This window comes from Somniosus microcephalus, chromosome 22 (genome assembly GCF_052327205.1).
Source record: "Somniosus microcephalus isolate GS21.2 chromosome 22, FLI_Smic_1.0, whole genome shotgun sequence".
Classification (NCBI taxonomy): Eukaryota; Metazoa; Chordata; class Chondrichthyes; order Squaliformes; family Somniosidae; genus Somniosus; species Somniosus microcephalus.
Window position 1 is genome coordinate 74,076,873 of NC_141008.1, and position 20,216 is coordinate 74,097,088.

The following is a 20,216-nucleotide window of genomic DNA, read 5'->3' on the forward strand; positions in this document are numbered from 1 at the left end:
TAATCCCGGGGATGAGGGGGTGGTCATATCAGGAGAGGTTGAGTAGATTGGGACTCTACTCATTGGAGTTCAGAAGAATGAGAGGCGATCTTATTGAAACATATAAGATTGTGAAGGGGCTTGATCAGGTGGATGCGGTGAGGATGTTCCCAATGATGGGTGAAACTAGAACTAGGGGGCATAATCTTAGAATAAGGGGCTGCTCTTTCAAAACTGAGATGAGAAACTTCTTCACTCAGAGGGTGGTAGGTTTGTGGAATTTGCTGCCCCAGAAAGCTGTGGAAGCTACATCATTAAATAAATTTAAAACAGAAATAGATAGTTTCCTAGAAGTAAAGGGAATTAAGGGTTATGGGGAGCGGGCAGGAAATTGGACATGAGTCTAGGTTCGGAATGGTCATGGCCCTGTGGGTAGTGGAGTGGGCCCAGGGGCCGTGTAGCCTTGTTCTGCTCCTACTGTGTTCTAATTCTGTTAGATTTCAGGAGATGGTTTTATTCCTGTTCCTGGCTGGGGTGGAGATCGCCTTTACAGAAGGTAAGTACTGTAGAAAATATAGGGACAGAGTGATCTCCTGGACAAGTTTCGATCGCCTAGATGGGTCGGAGAGGAATTTCCCAGATTTTTTTCTCCCAAATTGGCCATTGGGTTTTTTATCTGGTTTTTCGCCTCTCCTGGGAGATCACATGGGTTCGGGTGGGATGGAGAGTGATAGAAGATTTGAGGTTAGGATCAGATCAGCCATGATCTTATTGAATGGTGGAGCAGGCTCGAGGGGCCGATTGGCCTACTCCTGCTCCTATTTCTTATGTTCTTGTGCAAGTCTCTGGTGTGGAACTTGAGCTCACAACCTTCTGACTCGGAGGCAAGAGTGCTACCACTGAGCCATGGCTGACTCACAGCTCCATAGAATGAAGTCGTGCAAATATTTCTCCTAAATAATTTTTGTCTCATGTTTCAGGAATGGAGGTAGCTGCCTATCTGATTGAAAAAGCCACATCTGTGTCAGTGATTGGAACCAGTGAGGTCCCATATCATCATGTGCTGGGGATGGAAATCGGCAAGGCTATAATGAAGTTAAGTTGACGAGTTGAAATTCAAATGCAAACAATTCAGAAGTTACAGATAACATGGTTGGAAACAACAGGTGGATTAGACCATGTTCTGAAAGGAAACTGCTGTTTTGGAATTTCTACATTTTTCCCCCTATGCTTTATCTTCTAATTATTGTCAAACCACTTGAACAAAAATTTAAAAAAAAATGTTTTTAAAGAAAATCTCCTGCTCTAGTTATCCTTTTAATTTTTAATATAATCCTACACTACCTCCTCTGTCCTGGTGGACTTAATAGAATAAAATAAAAAGTGGAACTTTAACTTGGTATTCTAACTTTAAATCCTTATCTGTAACATTACAGATGTTTGAAGAAGGTGGTGTGAATTTTTACATGCTGGATGGAGTGACTGAGCTAAGGGGACAGAATGGATTGGTAAAACTCATTGAATGTTTAATCATTTAAATTAATAACTGTTTTCTTATCAATTTTTATTTAAAAATAAATTACTTTCATATATTTACAGTTGAAAGAAGTTGTACTCAAAAGTGGAAAAGTTCTCCCAGCAGATGTCTGTGTAGTGGGAGTTGGTATAAACTTTTATTCTTAACTGGATGCTTGATTAGAATCGTTTAATTTTTCTGATAACTGGTGTTCTCACATAATCTTGTTCTTCTTTTGTATGAATTACTTACTGTCTTGTGGAAAGGAGTGACGCCTGCGACCAGCTTTCTTACTGGAAGTGGTATAAACACTGATTCGAAGGGTACAGTTGTCGTCGATAAGGTACAGATTGTCTCCTCTTGAGTTCTTGTACCTTAGTATCGCTCTTTTCAAAGGGTAACACGTTCCATAAGGAATGATTGTCTGCCTCTCTCTCGTGCACCCCTCCCCCATTTTATATATCAAATAATGAAGTAAAGATTTCCTCATTAGAAACATAGAAAAATAGGAGCAGGAGTCGGCCCTTCGAGCCTGCTCCGCCATTCAATATGATCATGGCTGATCCTCTATCTCAATACCATATTCCTGCTCTCTCCCCATACCCCTTGGTGCCTTTTGTGTCTAGAAATCTATCTATCGCCTTCTTAAATATATTCAGTGACTTGGCCTCCACAGCCTTCTGTGGTAGAGAATTCCACAGGTTCACCACCCTCTGAGTGAAGACATTTCTCCTCATCTCAGTCCTAAATGTTCTATCCTGAGACTGTGACCCCCTCGTTCTAAACCCCCCAGCCAGGGGAAACATCCTCCCTGCATCCAGTCTGTCTAGCCCTGTCAGAATTTTATACGTTTCAATGAGATCCCCTCTTATTCTTCTAAACTCCAGTGAATACAGGCCTAGTCGACCCAATCTCTCCTCATATGACAATCCTGCCATCCCAGCGATCAGTCTGGTGAACCTTCGCTACACTCCCTCTATGGCAAGTATATCCTTTCTTCGGTAAGGAGACACAAACTGCACACAGTACTCCAGGTGTGGTCTCACCAAGGCCCTGTACAACTGTAGTAAGACATCCTTGCTCCTGTACTCAAATGCTCTTGCAATGAAGGCCAACATACCATTTGCCTTCCTAACTGCTTGCTGCACCTGCATGTTTGCTTTCAGTGACTGGTGTACAAGGACACCCAGGTCCCTTTGTACATCAACATTTCCCAATCTATCACCATTTAAATAATACTCTGCCTTTCTGTTTTTTCTACCGAAGTGGATAACTTCACATTTATCCACGTTAATCTGCATCTGCCATGTATTTGCTCACTCACTCAACTTGTCTGAATGGCCTTGGTTTTTATTGTTGAGATTCTCCCTCCCCACATGGATACAAGCCAGCCCCAAGTGTCCAGGATACTTTGCGGGGCTTCTTCTGTCGTGTAAGTCATCTGACGCATGGAGAAACCAAAATAGAGGATCCCCACAGGAAAGAGATTCAGGAATTTTATAAATTGCCTGTGTTTCCTGTAAGGTGGGAGATCTTTGATTTATTTCTTGTAAGGCTATGTCGGGGGATGCTGAGCCAGTAAAGGTTAGCGAGGATGGGGGTTATGGGTGAATGAGATTTAGTGCAAGACCGGACACAAGTGGCAGAATTTTGGGCAAGTTGGAGTTTATGAAGGGAGGATAGGTGGTCAGTGTAGAGGTGTTGGAATAGTTGAGTCTAGAAGTGATTGGCATGTGTAATGGTTTCAGTGGCTAACGTAGGGATGAAAGTTGCAGTGTTAGTGATGGAAGTAAGCAATCTTGGTGATTACATAGGATTACGTGGGATATACAGCACAGAAACAGGCCATTCGGCTCAACCAGTTTATGCCAGTGTTTATGCTCCACTTGAGCCACCTCCTGTCTTTCCTCATCTAACCTTAACACAATCCTTGATTCCCTTCTCCCTCATATGCTTATCTAATTGCCCCTTCAATGCATCGATATTATTTACTTCAACCACTCCCTGTGGTAGCGAATTCCACTCTGGGCAAAGACGTTTCTTCTGAATTCCCTGTTTGATTTTTTGGTGACTATCTTGTATTGATGGCCTCTAGTTTTGCTCTTCCCCCACAAGTGGAAACATTCTCTCTGTATCTACTCTATAAAACCTTTCATGATTTTAAAGACCTCTATTAGGTCACCTTTTCTTTTCAAGAGACCCAGCCTGTTCATCCTTTCCTGATGGCTGTACCCTTGCATTTCTGGTATCATCCTTGTAAATCTTCTCTACACCCTCTCCAGTGCCTCCACATGCTTTTTATAATATGGTGACCAGAATTGCACACAGTACTCCAGGTGTGGCCTAACCAGGATTCGATATAGGTTTAGCATAATTACACTACTTTTCAATTACTGTACATCCCTCTGGAAGTAAACCCTACTGCTTGGTTTGCTTTTATGGCTTTGTTAACCTGTGTCAATACTTTGTGCTTTGTGTATTTATACTCCTACATCCCTTTTGTTCCTCTACCCCATTTTAGATTCTTATTTTCCAAGTAATATGTGACCTCCCTATTTTTCTTACCAAAATGTAATACCTCCCATTTATCTGTGTTGAATTTCATTTGCCAATTATATGTTAATTCTGCAAATTTATTAATGTCATCTTGTAATTTGTTGCAGTCCTCCTCAGTATTGGCTACCACCCCCCCCCCCCCCCCCCGCCCCCAACCATAATGGAGAGAGTCTATGGCTTAAAGCTTAGCTAGGCATTGAGTATTATGAGTGAACATAACATAAGAAATAGGAGCAGGAGTCGGCCAATCGGCCCCTCGAACCTGCTCCGCCATTCAATAAGATCATGGCTAATCTGATCCTAACCTCAAATCTTCTATCACTCTCCATCCACCCGAACCCATGTGATCTCCTGGGAGAGGCGAAAAACCAGATTAAAAAAACCCAATGGCCAATTTGGGAGAAGAAAAATCTGGGAAATTCCTCTCCGACCCATCTAGGCGATTGAAACTCGTCCAGGAGATCACTGTCCCTATATTTTCTACAGTACTTACCTTCTGTAAAAGGTGATCTCCACCCCAGCCAGGAACAGGAATAAAACCATCTCCTGAAATCTAACACAGAATTAGAACACGAAGTAGGAGTAGAACCAGGCTACACGGCCCCTGGGCCCGCTCCGTTACCCACAGGGCCATGACCGTTCTGAACATAGACTCATGTCCAATTTCCTGCCTGCTCCCCGTAACCCCTAATTCCCTTTACTTCTAAGAAACTGTCTATTTCTGTTTTAAATTTATTTAATGATGTAGCTTCCACAGCTTTCTGGGGCAGCAAATTCAACAGACCTACTACCCTCTGAGTGAAGAAGTTTCTCCTCGTCTCAGTTTTGAAAGAGCAGCCCCTTATTCTAAGATTATGCCCCCTAGTTCTAGTTTCACCCATCATTGGGAACATCCTCACCACATCCACCTGATCAAGCCCCTTCACAATCTTATATGTTTCAATAAGATCGCCTCTCATTCTTCTGAACTCCAATGAGTAGAGTCCCAATCTACTCAACCTCTCCTCATATGTCCATCCCCTCATCCCCGGGATTAACCGAGTGAACCTTCTTTGTACTGACTCGAGAGCAAGTATGTCTTTTCTTAAGTATGGACACCAAAACTGTATGCAGTATTCCAGGTGCGGTCTCACCAATACCTTGTACAACTGCAACAATACCTCCCTGTTTTTATATTCCATCCCCCTAGCAATAAAAGCCAACATTCCATTGGCCGCCTTGGTTTGCTTTAGTGCGAGAGAATGGCCAGGGAAGGGGATGGAATCAGTGGCAAGAGGGCAGAGTTTGTCATGGGGGGCCAGATAATGGCTTCAATTTTTGTGATGTTGCGCTGAAGGAGTTTGTGATGCATCTAGGACTTTATTTTGGGTAAGCAGTCTGACACCATGGAGATGGTCGAGGGCAGTGGTAGCATGGCGGACATGTACAAGCTAATGCTACACCTGCAGATGTCATCACTAAGGGGCTGCATATAGATCAAGAAGGGGGGGGTGCTAAGGATAGATCCTTGGGGGACTGCAGAGGTGACAATGTGGGGGTGGAGGGAAACCATTACTTGAGTTCCACTGGCTATGGTAGGAATGAAGCAATGCATGGGTTGTCCCATGGTTTTGGATGGTGGTGGAGAGATGTTTCAGGAAGATGGCATGATTAACAATGTCAAATGCTGCAGAATGTTCCAGGAGCAGGAGGAGAGATGTATGGGGGAAGAAAGGTGGACTGGTGGGGTTCAAGCAGGGTGTTGGGGGACATTTGGCCATGGGGTTGGGAAGTGACAACACTTTCACAGACCTTGGAGAGAAGAGAGGTTGGAGATGTGGAGATCATTAGATTAAGACAGATCAGTCAACAGCGCCTTTTATGAAAGGGTATCATTGCAAACGTTTCTGAAGGGGAGAAGGATGATGGGTGAAGAAAGGGAACGATTTATAATGAAAGCTACGAAAGGAATTGAGTGAGCTGGAGTTGAGGGGAAGGGGATCAAGAGCATGGATTACATGATTTTGTAATCAACAGAAGAAAGAAATTCCAGGAGTCATGGACACAGTTAGAGTGGGGAGGAGTCATGGGAGAGGTTCGGGGCTGGGGCTTGGAGGGGGCTGGGGCTTGGAGGGGGGTGGGGTGGTGAGGGGGCTGGGGCTTGGAGGGGGGTGGGGTGGTGAGGGGGCTGGGGCTTGGAGGGGGCTGGGGTGGTGAGGGGGCTGGGGTGGTGAGGGGGCTGGGGTGGTGAGGGGGCTGGGGCTTGGAGGGGGCTGGGGTGGTGAGGGGGCTGGGGCTTGGAGGGGGGTGGGGTGGTGAGGGGGCTGGGGCTTGGAGGGGGCTGGGGTGGTGAGGGGGCTGGGGCTTCGAGGGGGGTGGTGAGGGGGTGGGGTGGTGAGGGGGCTGGGGCGGTGAGGGGTGTGGGGGGCTGGGGCTTGGAGGGGGGTGGGGTGGTGAGGGGGCTTGGGCTTGGAGGGGCCTGGGGCGGTGAGGGGGGTGGGGCGGTGAGGATGCAGATGGTTCCTCTTGGATGTGAAGAAATCCATGAGCTCCTCATGGAATGTTTTGACGTGAAGGTAGATGGAACGGAGGGGAAAATTTTAAGGAGGCGGCTAGTCGGAGAAAAGAAACTTGGGATAATCCTGGAATAGTAGGCAGGATTGACTGAGCGGGAGGAGATAATGCTTGACATGATCAACCCAGATCTGGCAATTGATAAGACCAGTTGTGTGTGATAAATGTTAAAGTTTGCACCCCTTGGGCCTGAGCGAGTTGAGATGGGGACTGCTGGGGGAGTGACGAGTGTGGGAAACGGTGATTGGTTTGATGGGAATACAGGCATTGAAGGCCGAGTTGAGGGAGCAACTAAGCAAGTCATGAGTGGCAAAGGTATTAAGTTGGGAGGAGGGACAAAAGTGAGGAAGTCTGGAATTAGGGACTGATTTGCGAGAGCTGGGGAAGAAGTTTTTGCAGGTGCAAATGGTGAGGGTAAAGGAGGGTAGGGGGTGAGAGTGGAAAGAGAGACCAATGGTCAGAGATAGCTTTGTCAGTGATCCTGTGGTACAGCGAGGCTTGAGAAATGATAGTTGTTAAGTATGTGTATTGTATTGAACAATTAACACAAAGACTTAAACGTATAACTCAAACAGGCCTTTACTGGTTGGAGGTAGGGACTGCACATAGGTCTTTACTTCATGCCCACAGGCGGGAACTGAGGGGAATCAGTACCCACAGTACTATTTATACCCCTATGGCCAGGAGTGGTACTGCGTATCACTACGCCCAACAAGTAGTGCAGTCCTGTCCATAGGTTCAAAGTAGCACACATATTACATACACAACATTCCTCCCTTCCTAGCTTTACAGTCATCTCCCCATTTAACATAACGTAATAACATATATACATATATAACTTCAGGTTTACATAACAGAATAACATAGATACATAGATAACTTCATGTCAAAAACAGATCACAGATTCAGTCTCTGCGGAAAACAGTTCACAGATTCAATCTCTGTGGTGTAGTCGGTTCACGTTGCTAGAGTGACTCATTCAATAGTCCTTCCATGGATTTAACAGTTTGAACTTCCGAACTGAATTGGCTCCGTTCGGAGGGACCACGTGTGTGATCTGGTAGAGGTGATAATGGTTCAGATGGGTCATCTTCTGTTTTTACTTTTCCTTTTCTGCTTCTTGGAGACTCTCTGGGCTCCATTGTCAGCTGCCACAGCTGCCAGCTGCATGCGCAGTTCCTCCTTCTCTTCCTCCTGTTTCCGTCGTAGAGCCAGCTTCTCCCGATGTTCCGTAGACTTTTGGTGCTCCTCCATGATTTCTGCACTTTGGGAGTCGAAGTTACAAGCTGGGCAGGACAGGACATCGTAATATTCGGTGTCGTCCTGAGCTAGACCAGTGAGAGGGTCGTCTATTTCCTCCATACCTAGCTGGACGTTAGCCAGCTCTTGTTCCAAATCCAGACATCTTTCCTGAAGAGACTTCTTCATGTGTACCTCTGCATCCAGCTTTTTCTGGGCTTTCAGCAAGTCGTTTACTAGTGACCTCATTTGTGATTTTAATACTTCAACTTCCTTTGGAGATTGATTGATCGGACTATGCAATCCCTCTACCGGAGCAGCTGTTTCAGCGGTCTGTTGTTCTACGTTGACGTGAGTCAGCGTACTTTTGGCATCCAAGGGCTGCTCTGTTGCAGTCATCTCAGTCTGTGTTGCCACCTCAGCTCTTCCAATAACCTTTGAGAGCTCCGAACCCCTTTCGTTTGAATATTGAAGTTCATGTTCAAGTTTTTCCCATTTCAGAGTCCTGTCCTTCAGCATATGCAGGAGTTGGCTGACCGTTAACTCCTCTGACATCAGACGTTTTGTGTGCTCCTGCTCCATTTTCTCCATCAGCTGCTTCTGTTGTCTTTCCAGATTCTCCAACTCTATATCAAAGAACTCTTTCGTTGCATTCAACTCTTGCTCAAAACGGCGAAGCATTTGTTCTAATTGCTGTTGTAGTTTGAAATGGAGTTGAGTTCGAGCCCGGTGTCCCTCAGAAATGGGCACATCAGTAGACTTGCCAGACTCAGAATCCACAGTTAAACTATGTTGTTGTTGCTCAGTGGAATTCTGTGCTGAAACTTTGTCTTTTGCACCTGAGTTGGGCTTACCATCATCCGTTCCAGAGTCTGGGCCGACTATCTTCACCGAGTTCTCACTCGTTATTGTTTGTAGGAAATGCCAGTCCATATTCATTTTCCTAATCCACTCCCGTCCTAGTAGTGGAGGACCTCCTTCAGATATCACATATAAGTCCATTATTTGACTGTCTTCGCCCTTGTGGGCCACTGCAACCTCTATTTTCCCGATGGGGTACACTCTTTGCCCCGTGTATGTTTTCAATATAATCCCCGTATCCTGTAGGGGAATATGTTGGAATAACTTTCCGTAATCTTTCTTATTTATGACCGTCAATGCCGATCCAGTGTCCAATTCCAGTTTTACTTGGACTCCTTCTATCTGAAGAGTGACCCAAATTGTCTGGAGGTCTGCACCCTTACCAGCGTTGAGTACTCTTAAGCTAGCCAGTTCATTACAGCTTAAGCTAGCCAGTTCATTACTGCTAGCGTCTGAATCGGACTCCTGTTCGGCCACCTTGTGTACCTTTGCGTATTTCCCTTGCGGTGACTTCTTGTTGCTGGTCTTCTTCCCTGACCTGCATACTCTAGCTATATGTCCAAGCCTACCACAAGTTCTACATTCTTGGTTTTTAAACCAACACTGGTTCTGATCATGCGTTGTCTTTCCACAACGATAACATTTGCCAGAACTCACACCCAATTTGTGTGCACTGAGCTCCGGTGACCGTAGCTGCATTACTGCCGTGCCTCTCGCTGCGGCTTCGTGTGCTGCTGCCATAGTGACCGCCTTCTCAAGCGTCAGCTCATTCTCCTCGAGCAGTCGCTTTTGTGTATCCTGTTTAAATAAACCACACACAAATTTGTCTCGTAGTGCATCTGTCAGGCCCGTTCGAAACTGGCAATATTTCGCTAATTTACGCAATTCCAGCAAATAATCAGCATTGCTTTCATGCTGTAGCTGCCTTCTGTCGTAAAATTTAAATCGTTCCGCTAGCATCAGCGGCGTGGGGTTTAGATGATCTTTCAGGACAGTAACAATCTCATCGAACGTCTTATCCGCCGGTTCATCTGGTGATAACAGGTGTTTCAATTGCCCGTACGTCTTCGCACCCATTAAATTTAATAATGTTAGAGCTTTATCTTGGTCACGAATTTTATTGGCCTTACAATAATTTTTTACTCTTTCAACATATATGGCCCAATCTTCGAGGTCACTATCAAAGGTGCTAATATTCCCGTGTTTAGGCATTGTAGATTTGCAATTTCTCAGATTTTATTTTCTTTACTTGTTATCAAAGATGGCGGCTTCCCGCTCTTGCCGTCGTCCTCCGCCCACAAAATGGCGGTTTTCCCGCGCTTGGCGGTCTTCACCCGTCCCCCGACGCCGTCTCCCTTCAGCCCTCGAGTGCGGCCCTTATCTTCGCCGCGATCGATAGCCCGCGCTGTGCACCGCGACTCTCGCACCTTGAGCTTCTGCAGCCGCCGCGCCTTTCAGTCCGAGTGCGGCTCTTATCTTTGGTCCCGATCGCTGGCCCGGCTGCGCCCCTCACTTCAAAGCGGCCCGGCCCTTATCTGCCGATCGCTATCGCCCTACCTCTCTCTCTTCCCCAGTCCTGTCTTTACTCCGGTTCACAAGCTGATGGAGGCTTCAGGGTCCTAATGCCTGTCTGTTCCAGTCGCTGGAAGCTGTCAGGATTTCTGCTGCCCTTCAGTTTTGAGTGGGGTGTTGAGGATTGAAACCTCTCTTCAACGTCCTGTCTTTGGACGAAGCCGCCTGGAATAACTGCCGCAGGGTAAGAGCCTGACTCGTCGCCAGTGTTAAGTATGTGTATTGTATTGAACAATTAACACAAAGACTTAAACGTATAACTCAAACAGGCCTTTACTGGTTGGAGGTAGGGACTGCACATAGGTCTTTACTTCATGCCCACAGGCGGGAACTGAGGGGAATCAGTACCCACAGTACTATTTATACCCCTATGGCCAGGAGTGGTACTGCGTATCACTACGCCCAACAAGTAGTGCAGTCCTGTCCATAGGTTCAAAGTAGCACACATATTACATACACAACAATAGTCAAGGAGATGGCTAACGTTATAAGTGGGGAGTGAATATGAAGGGTTAGGTTGAGGGAAGACGAGAGAACAGTAAAATTAGAGGGGGCTAGGGGAATTAAAATGCAAAGTAAAATAATCAAGGTTGAGAAGTCACGCTGTGGCAGCAAGAAGAGGACATCTTGAGAAGGAAGTTGGCATTGCACTTGGGAGGATGGTAAACATGGTAAACAATGAGGGTTTTGAATGAGAGTAATAAGAGGATCGGGTGGCCGAAGGAGCCAGAAGAATAAGGGAAGAGGCCTAAGGGTGACTTAGTGATGGTGGAGCAGATAGTGGAAAGAATAGCCAAGAGGGGAGGTCTCAATAAGGGGGAAGATGAGTATGAGCCATGTTTCAGTTAGTGCTATGCTTTTGATGGAATCATTCACCATGAGATTATGAAACATAAGGGTCTTACTTGCAAAATAATGATTGCGATGAAGGGAAATGCAGAGAGGAGTGGTAGTAGCTGGGTAGGCAACAGTGAAGAGGGCAAACAGAATGGGTAGGAAATTTGAAGAACTGATCCCTGAGGAATGCTTCAGGCAAGATCTTTGCCACGGATGAAGGATGGGACAATTTGGGTTGCCACTTTGAAAGGTCCATTGAGATACATGCCATGATGGACCTGATGAAAAATGCAAAAGGAGGCACAGAGGGAAGTAGCAGATTTGCTGTGAAGGGATTCAAGCCTGGGATGATGGCAGGAGACAAGTTAGGCTGAGGAGGACTGATTGGGAAGACCTAACACTAGAAAAGTGGGAGGTGAAAAGAGGCACAGTTGGGTGAGAGAAAGAGGAGGAGAAATGGCAAAAGGCCCTAAGCAGGAGAAGAATACAGGCCATGGGTCTGGAGTGATAGCCAAGATGCACATGCAAGATTGTTACTGTGCCAGGAGCTGGTGTGGTTAAGGTGATTTACAATCTGATAACCACTTTATCTGGCATCTTTTTTTAAATCTCCAAAGTTATCTCCTGAAGACTAATGTTTCCAGTTTCTAATGTTTGCCATGATAAGTAAGTATAAATCCAGTACTCTCAGCAAGGATCCACAACCAATGGGTGTGCTAGTTAAAGATAAGGCTACAACACAAACTCCAGTTCTCTCCAAGTGTGACTCCCCACTAGGAGTGCAGAATCTCTAAATTGACCCTGAAATGCAATTCTAATAATATGGAGGACACTTTTTTTTATTGCACTTGAGGCTTGGTAGTTTTATAATTCATCAAGAACACATTAGGTTGCACCAACATTGAAGTTCTTTGTCAATTAGTTTGCAAATGTGGACACATTTATTCCAATAGCTTAGCATCTGACTAGTCACTCAAATGTAACCTATCTAGGTTACCATTGTGGATCTGTTCTGTAGACCGACATTTGTTGCTGAACATTTGGATCTAATATGTGCTGCAAAGCATCATCGCTGCTGGAAATGCCGATTCAACAATAACTACAAGTTTGTTTGTTCTTGCCCATTGAATTCTAGTGGCTTGAATGACTGACTGCACCTACTAACTGTCCATTCCTGAGTGTTTATGTTTTTGATGCCACCTTCACCTTAATTAAGGATTTTTAATGCTGTAAATTCTAGATAAAACACCAAAGAGAAAGGTCTCCTTGGGTTTATTGAAATGAAAGGCTTTGATATTAATTGTATCACTTCCCATTTGTAGTGATGAATCTGAGTCTGGGAGCATTCACTATACCAGCCTTCCTGCCACAGTGTGTTACCAATACAGGAAACTCTTTTTATTATCCGGCACCGACAAACCGGCACCATGCCGGTCCCATCAAAGTCCGGATTACAGAGAGGTATAGTTTAAAAGGTACGAGAGCTCCGTACAGAGCAACAAATCAGGCTTCCCTGTTGCTTAGCAACATGTGCAGGAACTCCAGCCGCAGACCAAGCATCCCTGTTGCTTAGCAACAGGTGCAGGAACCCCAGTTACACAGCCACAGACCTAGGAACGGCCACTAATATGAAGTAAAACTTACCTGAACCTACTCCTGAATTTTGCCGGTTAACAGAGATTTCCGGTTATTTAGGTGCCGGTAAATCGAGAGTTTCCTGTGGTACAATTTTAGTAAAATAAGTGAAAAATGGTTCCATTGATGGTTCATTATATTTGGGACTGAAGAATCTAAAGGCTGTTCATATTAAGAGAAAGGCCAGTTAAATTTGACTGGTGCAGAAATTGGACTGTATGGAACATTGTGGCAGGTTTAAAATAATGTTGTGACTTGGATTGTAACAGGAATGTGATTATTCTCATTTTTGGTTTTGGCTTTGTTTCAGTTCATGCAGACCAGTGTTGCTAAAGTATTTGCGGCTGGGGACATTACTTCATTTCCACTATTAATGCAAAATAACCAGAGTGTTCATATTGGTCACTGGCAAATGGCTCATATGCAAGGTAACTTGAGATGACCATTTGAGAAATACGGTTTTGCAAATTGCAATGTTATTTGAAGACTTTCCTTGTTTATTTCTTTCGCTATTTTCTAGCCCGGAGGGAGGCCATTTGACATACTTTTGGTGTTTAAAAATATTGTAGGCCTTATTGACTAAGATTTAGGCTTAAGTACAGCTGATTTTTATGGGCTAGCTCACTCTGTAGGCTGAGTGCAAACAAAAATAAGATTGTCCAGTCTCAACCCAGTTCCTATTGGACAGAATCACCCACGCTCCACCCAGAAACTCTCCAATTCAGCACTAATTGGCATTGTTATTTGGAGAGTTCAGAAAGGTAGCTGGTGTAGAGAAGGAGAGGTCCCATTGGGTGCAGTAGGGTGTGCTTTTCTCAATGCCATTTAGGCACATTGTTAGAGGAGTGCAGATAGCCTTGAGCTGCTGATACTGATAGTTATCAAAAGTGGAAACATGCTCCATTCGCCAGCATTTGCATCCCTTATGCTGAACGTAAAAAATTATCAAAATCGGAGCGGTAGGATGCTGATCTCTGGTTACATTAATGGTAGTTGGACAGAGATCAAGCTGCCAGATAAATCAACCAACATTGTCCTCCTGCATCAGGCAGATCCATTGTAGTGGGTCTCTACAAGGCTAGCTTTGGACTGGAGCAAATGTGAATATGTATACATTTTTTTCGCCCTATTGAAGGGACGGCCAAGGAGCACAGTATTTCTTTGCACCCTGTAACATAAAGGATGTACATTTTTGTTTCCAAGCTTAAAACCATCTCTGCTTTCACTGGTACTTTTCCGAGGGGCGAGGGATGGCCTCCACAATTGATGCTGGATTAAAAGCCATGGAAAATGTTACTGAGACTAGTCGCAAGGTCAAAATTACCTGTACAATTTAGAAACATAGAACATAGGAATTGCTAGAAAAGATCAGGGTCCCTCTAGTTCACAGTCAACCATCCTAGTAGTCACCTAATACAACGATAATGGAGTTATTTTTTCCAATTTATTTCAGTCAGAATTGCTTTTATAAAAAGACTGATATCTTGTGCCAACATTGCATCCTAAAGGAACAGGAGGTTGTTTCATTAAAAACCCACCATGCTGCACTCTGACACGACTGAACATTTCTGATGTCAACTAGGACAATCTTGAATGGCTCAACATAAACTTTTATATTATCCTTGGATTTCCTGTGGCATTGCACACAAGGAGTCCAGACTAAGTGTAGTCTTCAGGTGAAGCAAGATTAGAGCGTGGGGTATATTGGGACCAAATGGGATGTAATTTAGTACTCATATATTTAAAGTCACACATTCTGTCATTTTTTATATGTAATATTTTGATATTATTTATGTAGTTAAATAGAAAAACTTGCAGCAATTTGGGAAGCAGAGAAGTAAAATTGGTTAGAACATAGGGGTTTATCAGCAGGGCAGGCTGAGGAGCTGGGAGATGCAAAACCGAGGTGCTACAGTGCCATGACTGGTGGGAGGATGTAATTACAGTGTGACAAGTTTACAGGGCTTTCCATGATAAATGTGAACGGGGAAATTGACACCAATGTACCAAAACTGTAACCGAAAGTGCATTAAGATTTTTGACATGGGTTGTGGTTAGAAAGAGAATTATATGGATTTGAATTAAATGAATTTGTAAACTTATTAAAATTATTTATAAGTTCGTAGGTGTCTAGTTTCTATCTGTGTTTTATATAGATACAATTGTGGGACATTGTCCTTTAAATTGCATTGTGCCATGTTAACAATATGTAAACGGTTTTGAGGCCTGTTTTATTTTTTCAGGTCGTGTTGCTGCACTGAACATGCTAAAGAAAAAGTCTGGCATTAATTCTGTGCCGTTCTTCTGGACCTCTTTTTTTGGAAAGAGCCTTAGATATGCAGGTAACGGTATTTTGAAGGGATATATCACTCTTGGGGAACCAACCAAAGTAAGCTCTGTCCTGCTGGACAGAAGACCACTTCAGTAAGCAAGTAATGGTGATTTACAATAGCGCAACGCACCGAGAGCATGTTTGGCTTCCATTGCAGGAATTCTCTTTTCCATTCTCACTTGCCTGAAACATCACTGATCTAATCTTCGTACATGAGACAAACCAAATTGTCCCACTAATAATGGTAGTCAGCCAATACATAAATCTGGCTTGGGGTGCATTTATAATACAGCCGTTGGTTTTAAAACCAGTTGCTGCAGTTTGGCTTTTAGCCAGATCGTTCCCTGCTTACATTGCTTGGCTCCTGCCTTGGTGGAAATCTAGTCAACCTGTCTGAGAGAGAATCCTACATATGGTTGATACTCATAAATGCAGATCTCTCTCTCTCGACAGTTTAATAAAATGTTAATATTTATAGAGGTAGGTGATAGTCCCACTCTCCAAACATTTTAGTTTAGATCATTAGGTTTAAAAGGTGCCCAGGGGGTCTAACAGACCTCCCAAGCATTTTGTAAACCAGATTTGATCCTGCATTGGATTTATACCCCATCCGATGTCATACCAAATAGTGTGAGGCTACCCTTCCAGGGAGTCTTGCTCTGGAGTCAGGTCAGACCCTGACTCTGGACTGACAATGCAAGTTTAGCATCAGTATAAAGCAGAAATTGCTATGCACTTTGCAAAATCTGTAAATATATCCTCATTCAGCCAGTGCAGGAACTTGATGTTTCAGCCAGTGCAGGAACTTGATGTTTCAAGTGATCTAATAATCAGAATGAGTTCTGATTAAAAGAGTTAGATTGTTAGGTTGCTGGCTCTAGTTTAATTGAAGTACAGGTTTTTGAAGGACTGCTGATTTCAGCTTCCATCTCGCTCCTGCACCAAATCAAACCTAACTATAATGCTTTCTGCGAGGAGAAAATGCAGGAGATTACATGAAAACATAGACAAGTTAGTGGAGTGGGCAACAGGTGGCAGATGCAGTTCAGTGCAGAGGAAAATAAAATAGTACCTTTGTGAAAAACAGTGAAAGAGCATATACCTTAAATGATGAGACTTTTACCAGACTGGACAAGAGAACAGAGGGAACTAGAGGTGCAGATACAGGAAACTCTTTGATAAACCGGCACCACACCGGTCCCGTATACCAAAGTCCGGATTACATAGAAGTATAGTTAAAAGGTACGAGAGCTCCGTACACAGCAACAAATCCAGGCTTCCCTGTTGCTTAGCAACAAGTGTAGGAGCCCCAGCTACATAGCCACAGATCCAGGAACTGCCACTAATATGAAGTAAAACTTACCTGAACCTATTCCTGAATTTTGCCAGTTAAGAGATTTCTGGTTATTTAGGTGCCGGTAAATCGAGAGTTTCCTGTACATAGATCGCTAAAGGTAGGAGGATAGATAAAAGGGCCTTTTTATGAGATACATTGGGGCAGTTACTATAATGTCCGTGAATGATTGAGACACGGACAGCAGGAGTTGAACAAAACAAGTCTTTACTGATTGAAGTCAATCGGGAAACTGAAACTACAGAGGCTCACTAGTGCCTTTTATACAGGGGTGGTCACTGCCGGTACTGCAGTCTGAGACCAGTTATTCTCTTAAAGGTACATACACAACAATTACTAATTTAGGTGTGCCGTAGCTCTGGTTCATTAGTATCAGTCACTCCTGTAAACAGTCGGAGCATCTTTTATAGGAATTGGCTTACCCTACTTCCCCTTGTATGATAGTGGGACCCAGGGGTGTAATAATGAAACTACCTTATGATCTGGACTGGACCTAAATATATTCTGCACATGTATTTCTTCAGTCTTTTTCTGAAGGCGGACTGAATTAACCTTGGATGAGGCTGGTGTTGAATCATTAAGCAACTTTAAGAGAAGGGAGCACCATCCGTGGCTAACTAAGGAAGTAAAGGATGGTATCAAATTGAAAACTAAGGCCTACAATGTTGCCAAGATTGGTGGGAGACCAGAGGATTGGGAAATTTTTAAAAACCTGCAAAGGATAACTAAAAGAATAATAGGGAGAGAAGATGAATTATGAGAGAAAACTGGCAAGAAACATTAAAACAGATAGTAAGAGCATCTACAGGTATATAAAAAGGAAAAGGGTAGCTAAAGTAAACATTGGTCCCTTGGAGGATGAGACTGGGGAATTAATAATGGAGAACAGGGAAATGGCAGAGACTCTGAACAAATATTTTGTATCTGTCTTCACGGAAGAAGACACTAACAACATCCCAAAAATGGATAATCAAGGGGCCACAGGAAGGGAGGAACTAAAGACTATCACTAGGGAAATAGCACTTGGTAAAATAATGGGACTAAAAGACGACCAGATGGCCTGCATCCCAGGGTCTTCAAAGAAGTGGCTGGAGAGATAGTGGATGCATTGGTTGCAATCCACTAAATTTCCCTGGACTCTGGAGAGGTCCCAGTGGATTGGAAAACTGCAAATTTAACACCCCTATTTAAGAAAGGAGGGAGACAGAAAGCAGGAAACTATAGAGCAGTTAGCCTAACATCTATCATTGGGAAAATGCTGGAGTCCTTCATTTAAGGAAGCAGTAGCAGGGTATTTGGAAAAGCATACTGCAGTCGAGCAGAGTCAGCATGGTTTTATGAAAGGGAAATCATGTTTAACAAATTTGCTGGAGTTCTTTGAGGATGTAACGAGCAGGGTGGACAAGGGTGAGCCGGTGTATTTGGATTTCCAGAAGGCATTGGATAATGTGCCACATAAAAGGTTACTGCATAAGATAAGAGCTCACAGTATTGGGGGTAATATATTAGCATGGATAGAGTGTTGGCTAACTAACAGAAAACAGAGAGTCGGGATAAATGGGTCATTTTCCGGTTGGCAAACGGTAACTAGTGGGGTGCCACAGGGATCGGTGCTGGGGCCTCAACTATTTACAATCTACATTAATAACTTGATGAAGGGACCGAGTGAAATGTAGCCAACTTTGCAGATGATACAAAGATAGGTGGGAAAGCAAGTTGTGCAGAGGACTCAAATAATCTGCAAAAGGATATAGACAGGCTGTGAGTGGGCAAACATTTGGCAGATGGAGTATAATGTGGGAAAGTGTGAGGTTATACACTTTGGCAGGAAAAATAAAAAAGCAAATTATTATTTAAATGGAGAGAGATTACAAAATGCTACAGTTCAGAGGGACCTAGGGGTCCTTGTGCATGAAACACAAAAATTTAGCATGCAGGTACAGCAAGTAATCAAAGGCAAATGGAATGTTGGCCTTTATTTCAAGGATGGTTGGAGTATAAAAACAGGGATGTCCTGCTACAACTGTACAGGGTATTGGTGCGACCACGCCTTGAGTACTGCGTACAGTTTTGGTCTCATTTAATGAAAGATATACTTGCATTGGAGGCAGTTCAGAGACGCTTCACTAGGTTAATTCCAGAGATGAGGGGGTTGATTTATGAGGGAAGGTTGAGCAGGCTGAGACGATACTCTGGAATTTAGAAGAATGAGAGGTGATCTTATTGAAACATATAAGATACTGAGAGGGCTCAACAAGGTAGATGCAGAGAGGATGTTTCCCCTCATGGGGAAATCTAGAACTCGGGGGCACAGTTTTTTAGAATAAAGGGTTGCCCTTTTAGAACTGAGATGAGGAGGAATTTCTTCTGAGGGTCATAAATCTGTGGAATTCTCTGCCCCAGAGAGCCGTGGAGGCTGGGTCATTAAATACATTTAAGGTGGAGATACAGATTTTTGCAAGACAAGGGAGCAAAGGGTTACGGGGAGCGGGCGGAGAAGTGGCTTTGAGCCCGAGATCAGCCATGATCTTATTGAATGGCGGTGCAGGCTCGAGGGGCCAAGTGGCCTATTCCTGCTCCTATTTCTTATGTTCTTATGTTCTTTATTCCATAATAAAGTGAAAACATACAGAGCAATAGTTATGATTAGAATCCCTCAGTTCAAGCGATACAAATTATATTTGTGTAATGATGCAACATGAAGGGTACACGTGCTTCCCCAGGTTAGTGGCTTGTTGTACTTGACTTAAACAGAATAATTTCTCTGCATCCTGTCCTACTGTCCAGAGCAGTACCACCTCTCCCTGCAGTCTGCTGTTGTTTCAATCTTCTCGCACCACTTTGCTGCCTGTCTGCTTTTTGATGTCTTTTTTTTAAAAAGCCACTAATTCTGAAGTCAAAAAGCCTGTCCCTATTCTAATCACCCCTCATAGATCGAGATCTAAATGTTTTGCAACACAATAGTGAGAATTGTCTTTCTGAATATACAGTCAAGCTAATGAACTGCTGATTGTTTAGTGTATGGGGAAACAACTTCCATTTAACATATTAACCACCTTTCAAACAGGTACCTCTCTCTTTTAAAAAAAAAACTAATGAGAATCAACATTGGTAGAAGGATTAGAGTGGAGTTGAGGAGAACTTTTTTCACCCAGAGGTTGGTGGGGGGGTCTGGAACGCACTGCCTGAAAGGGTGGTAGAGACAGAAACCCTCAGAGCATTTAAAAAGTACTTTGATCTGCACTTGAAGTGCCGTAGCCTACAAGGCCACGGATCAAGGGTTGGATAGTTCGATTAGGCACTCTGCAGCCCTTTGGACTCAACATCGAGTTCAACAATTTCAGATCATAAACTCGGCCCCTATCATTCATTCTATATATATTTTATTTATTTTGTTTGGCCTTTTTTTATTCCCTCCCACGTGGCAGCTGTCCTTCATTCTGCCAGCACAATTCACACCTCATCTAGAGCCATCCTTTGTTCCTTAACCTGTCCCATTACCACCACCTCTTGCCTTGAATATCTCTCAATCTCTGCTGCTTTCTATCCTATCACTGACCTTCCCTTTTGTTCTTCCATCCACTCCCCCTTTTCCCAGCCCCTAAACTTGCTTTCCATTTCCTGCTTTTTTTCCAGTTCTGACGAAAGGTCATCGACCTGAAACGTTAACTCTGTTTCTCTCTCCACGGATGCTGCCTGACCTGTTGACTTTTTCCAGTGTTTTGTTATTCTGGAGAGCTCTTTCTCAGCTGGCATGGACAAGATGGGCCTAATGGCCTCCT

At 43.9% G+C, this 20,216-nt stretch overlaps 1 protein-coding gene across 3 annotated transcripts in view; it reads left to right on the plus strand.

The window, feature by feature from the left end:
• Positions 1–20,216, plus strand: part of aifm4 (apoptosis inducing factor mitochondria associated 4) — an 83,559-nt gene that overhangs the window by 52,776 nt on the left and 10,567 nt on the right. For 2 of the 3 annotated variants that reach the window (XM_085965054.1, XM_085965055.1), the window contains 6 exons: positions 960–1,073; positions 1,414–1,487; positions 1,579–1,642; positions 1,762–1,838; positions 13,059–13,176; positions 14,992–15,090. In XM_085965054.1, the coding sequence (XP_085821180.1) occupies positions 960–1,073; positions 1,414–1,487; positions 1,579–1,642; positions 1,762–1,838; positions 13,059–13,176; positions 14,992–15,090 (546 nt within the window). Of the gene's footprint in view, positions 1–959; positions 1,074–1,413; positions 1,488–1,578; positions 1,643–1,761; positions 1,839–13,058; positions 13,177–14,991; positions 15,091–20,216 lie in introns of those variants that run through there. The other variant, XM_085965056.1, reaches the window with a different exon arrangement.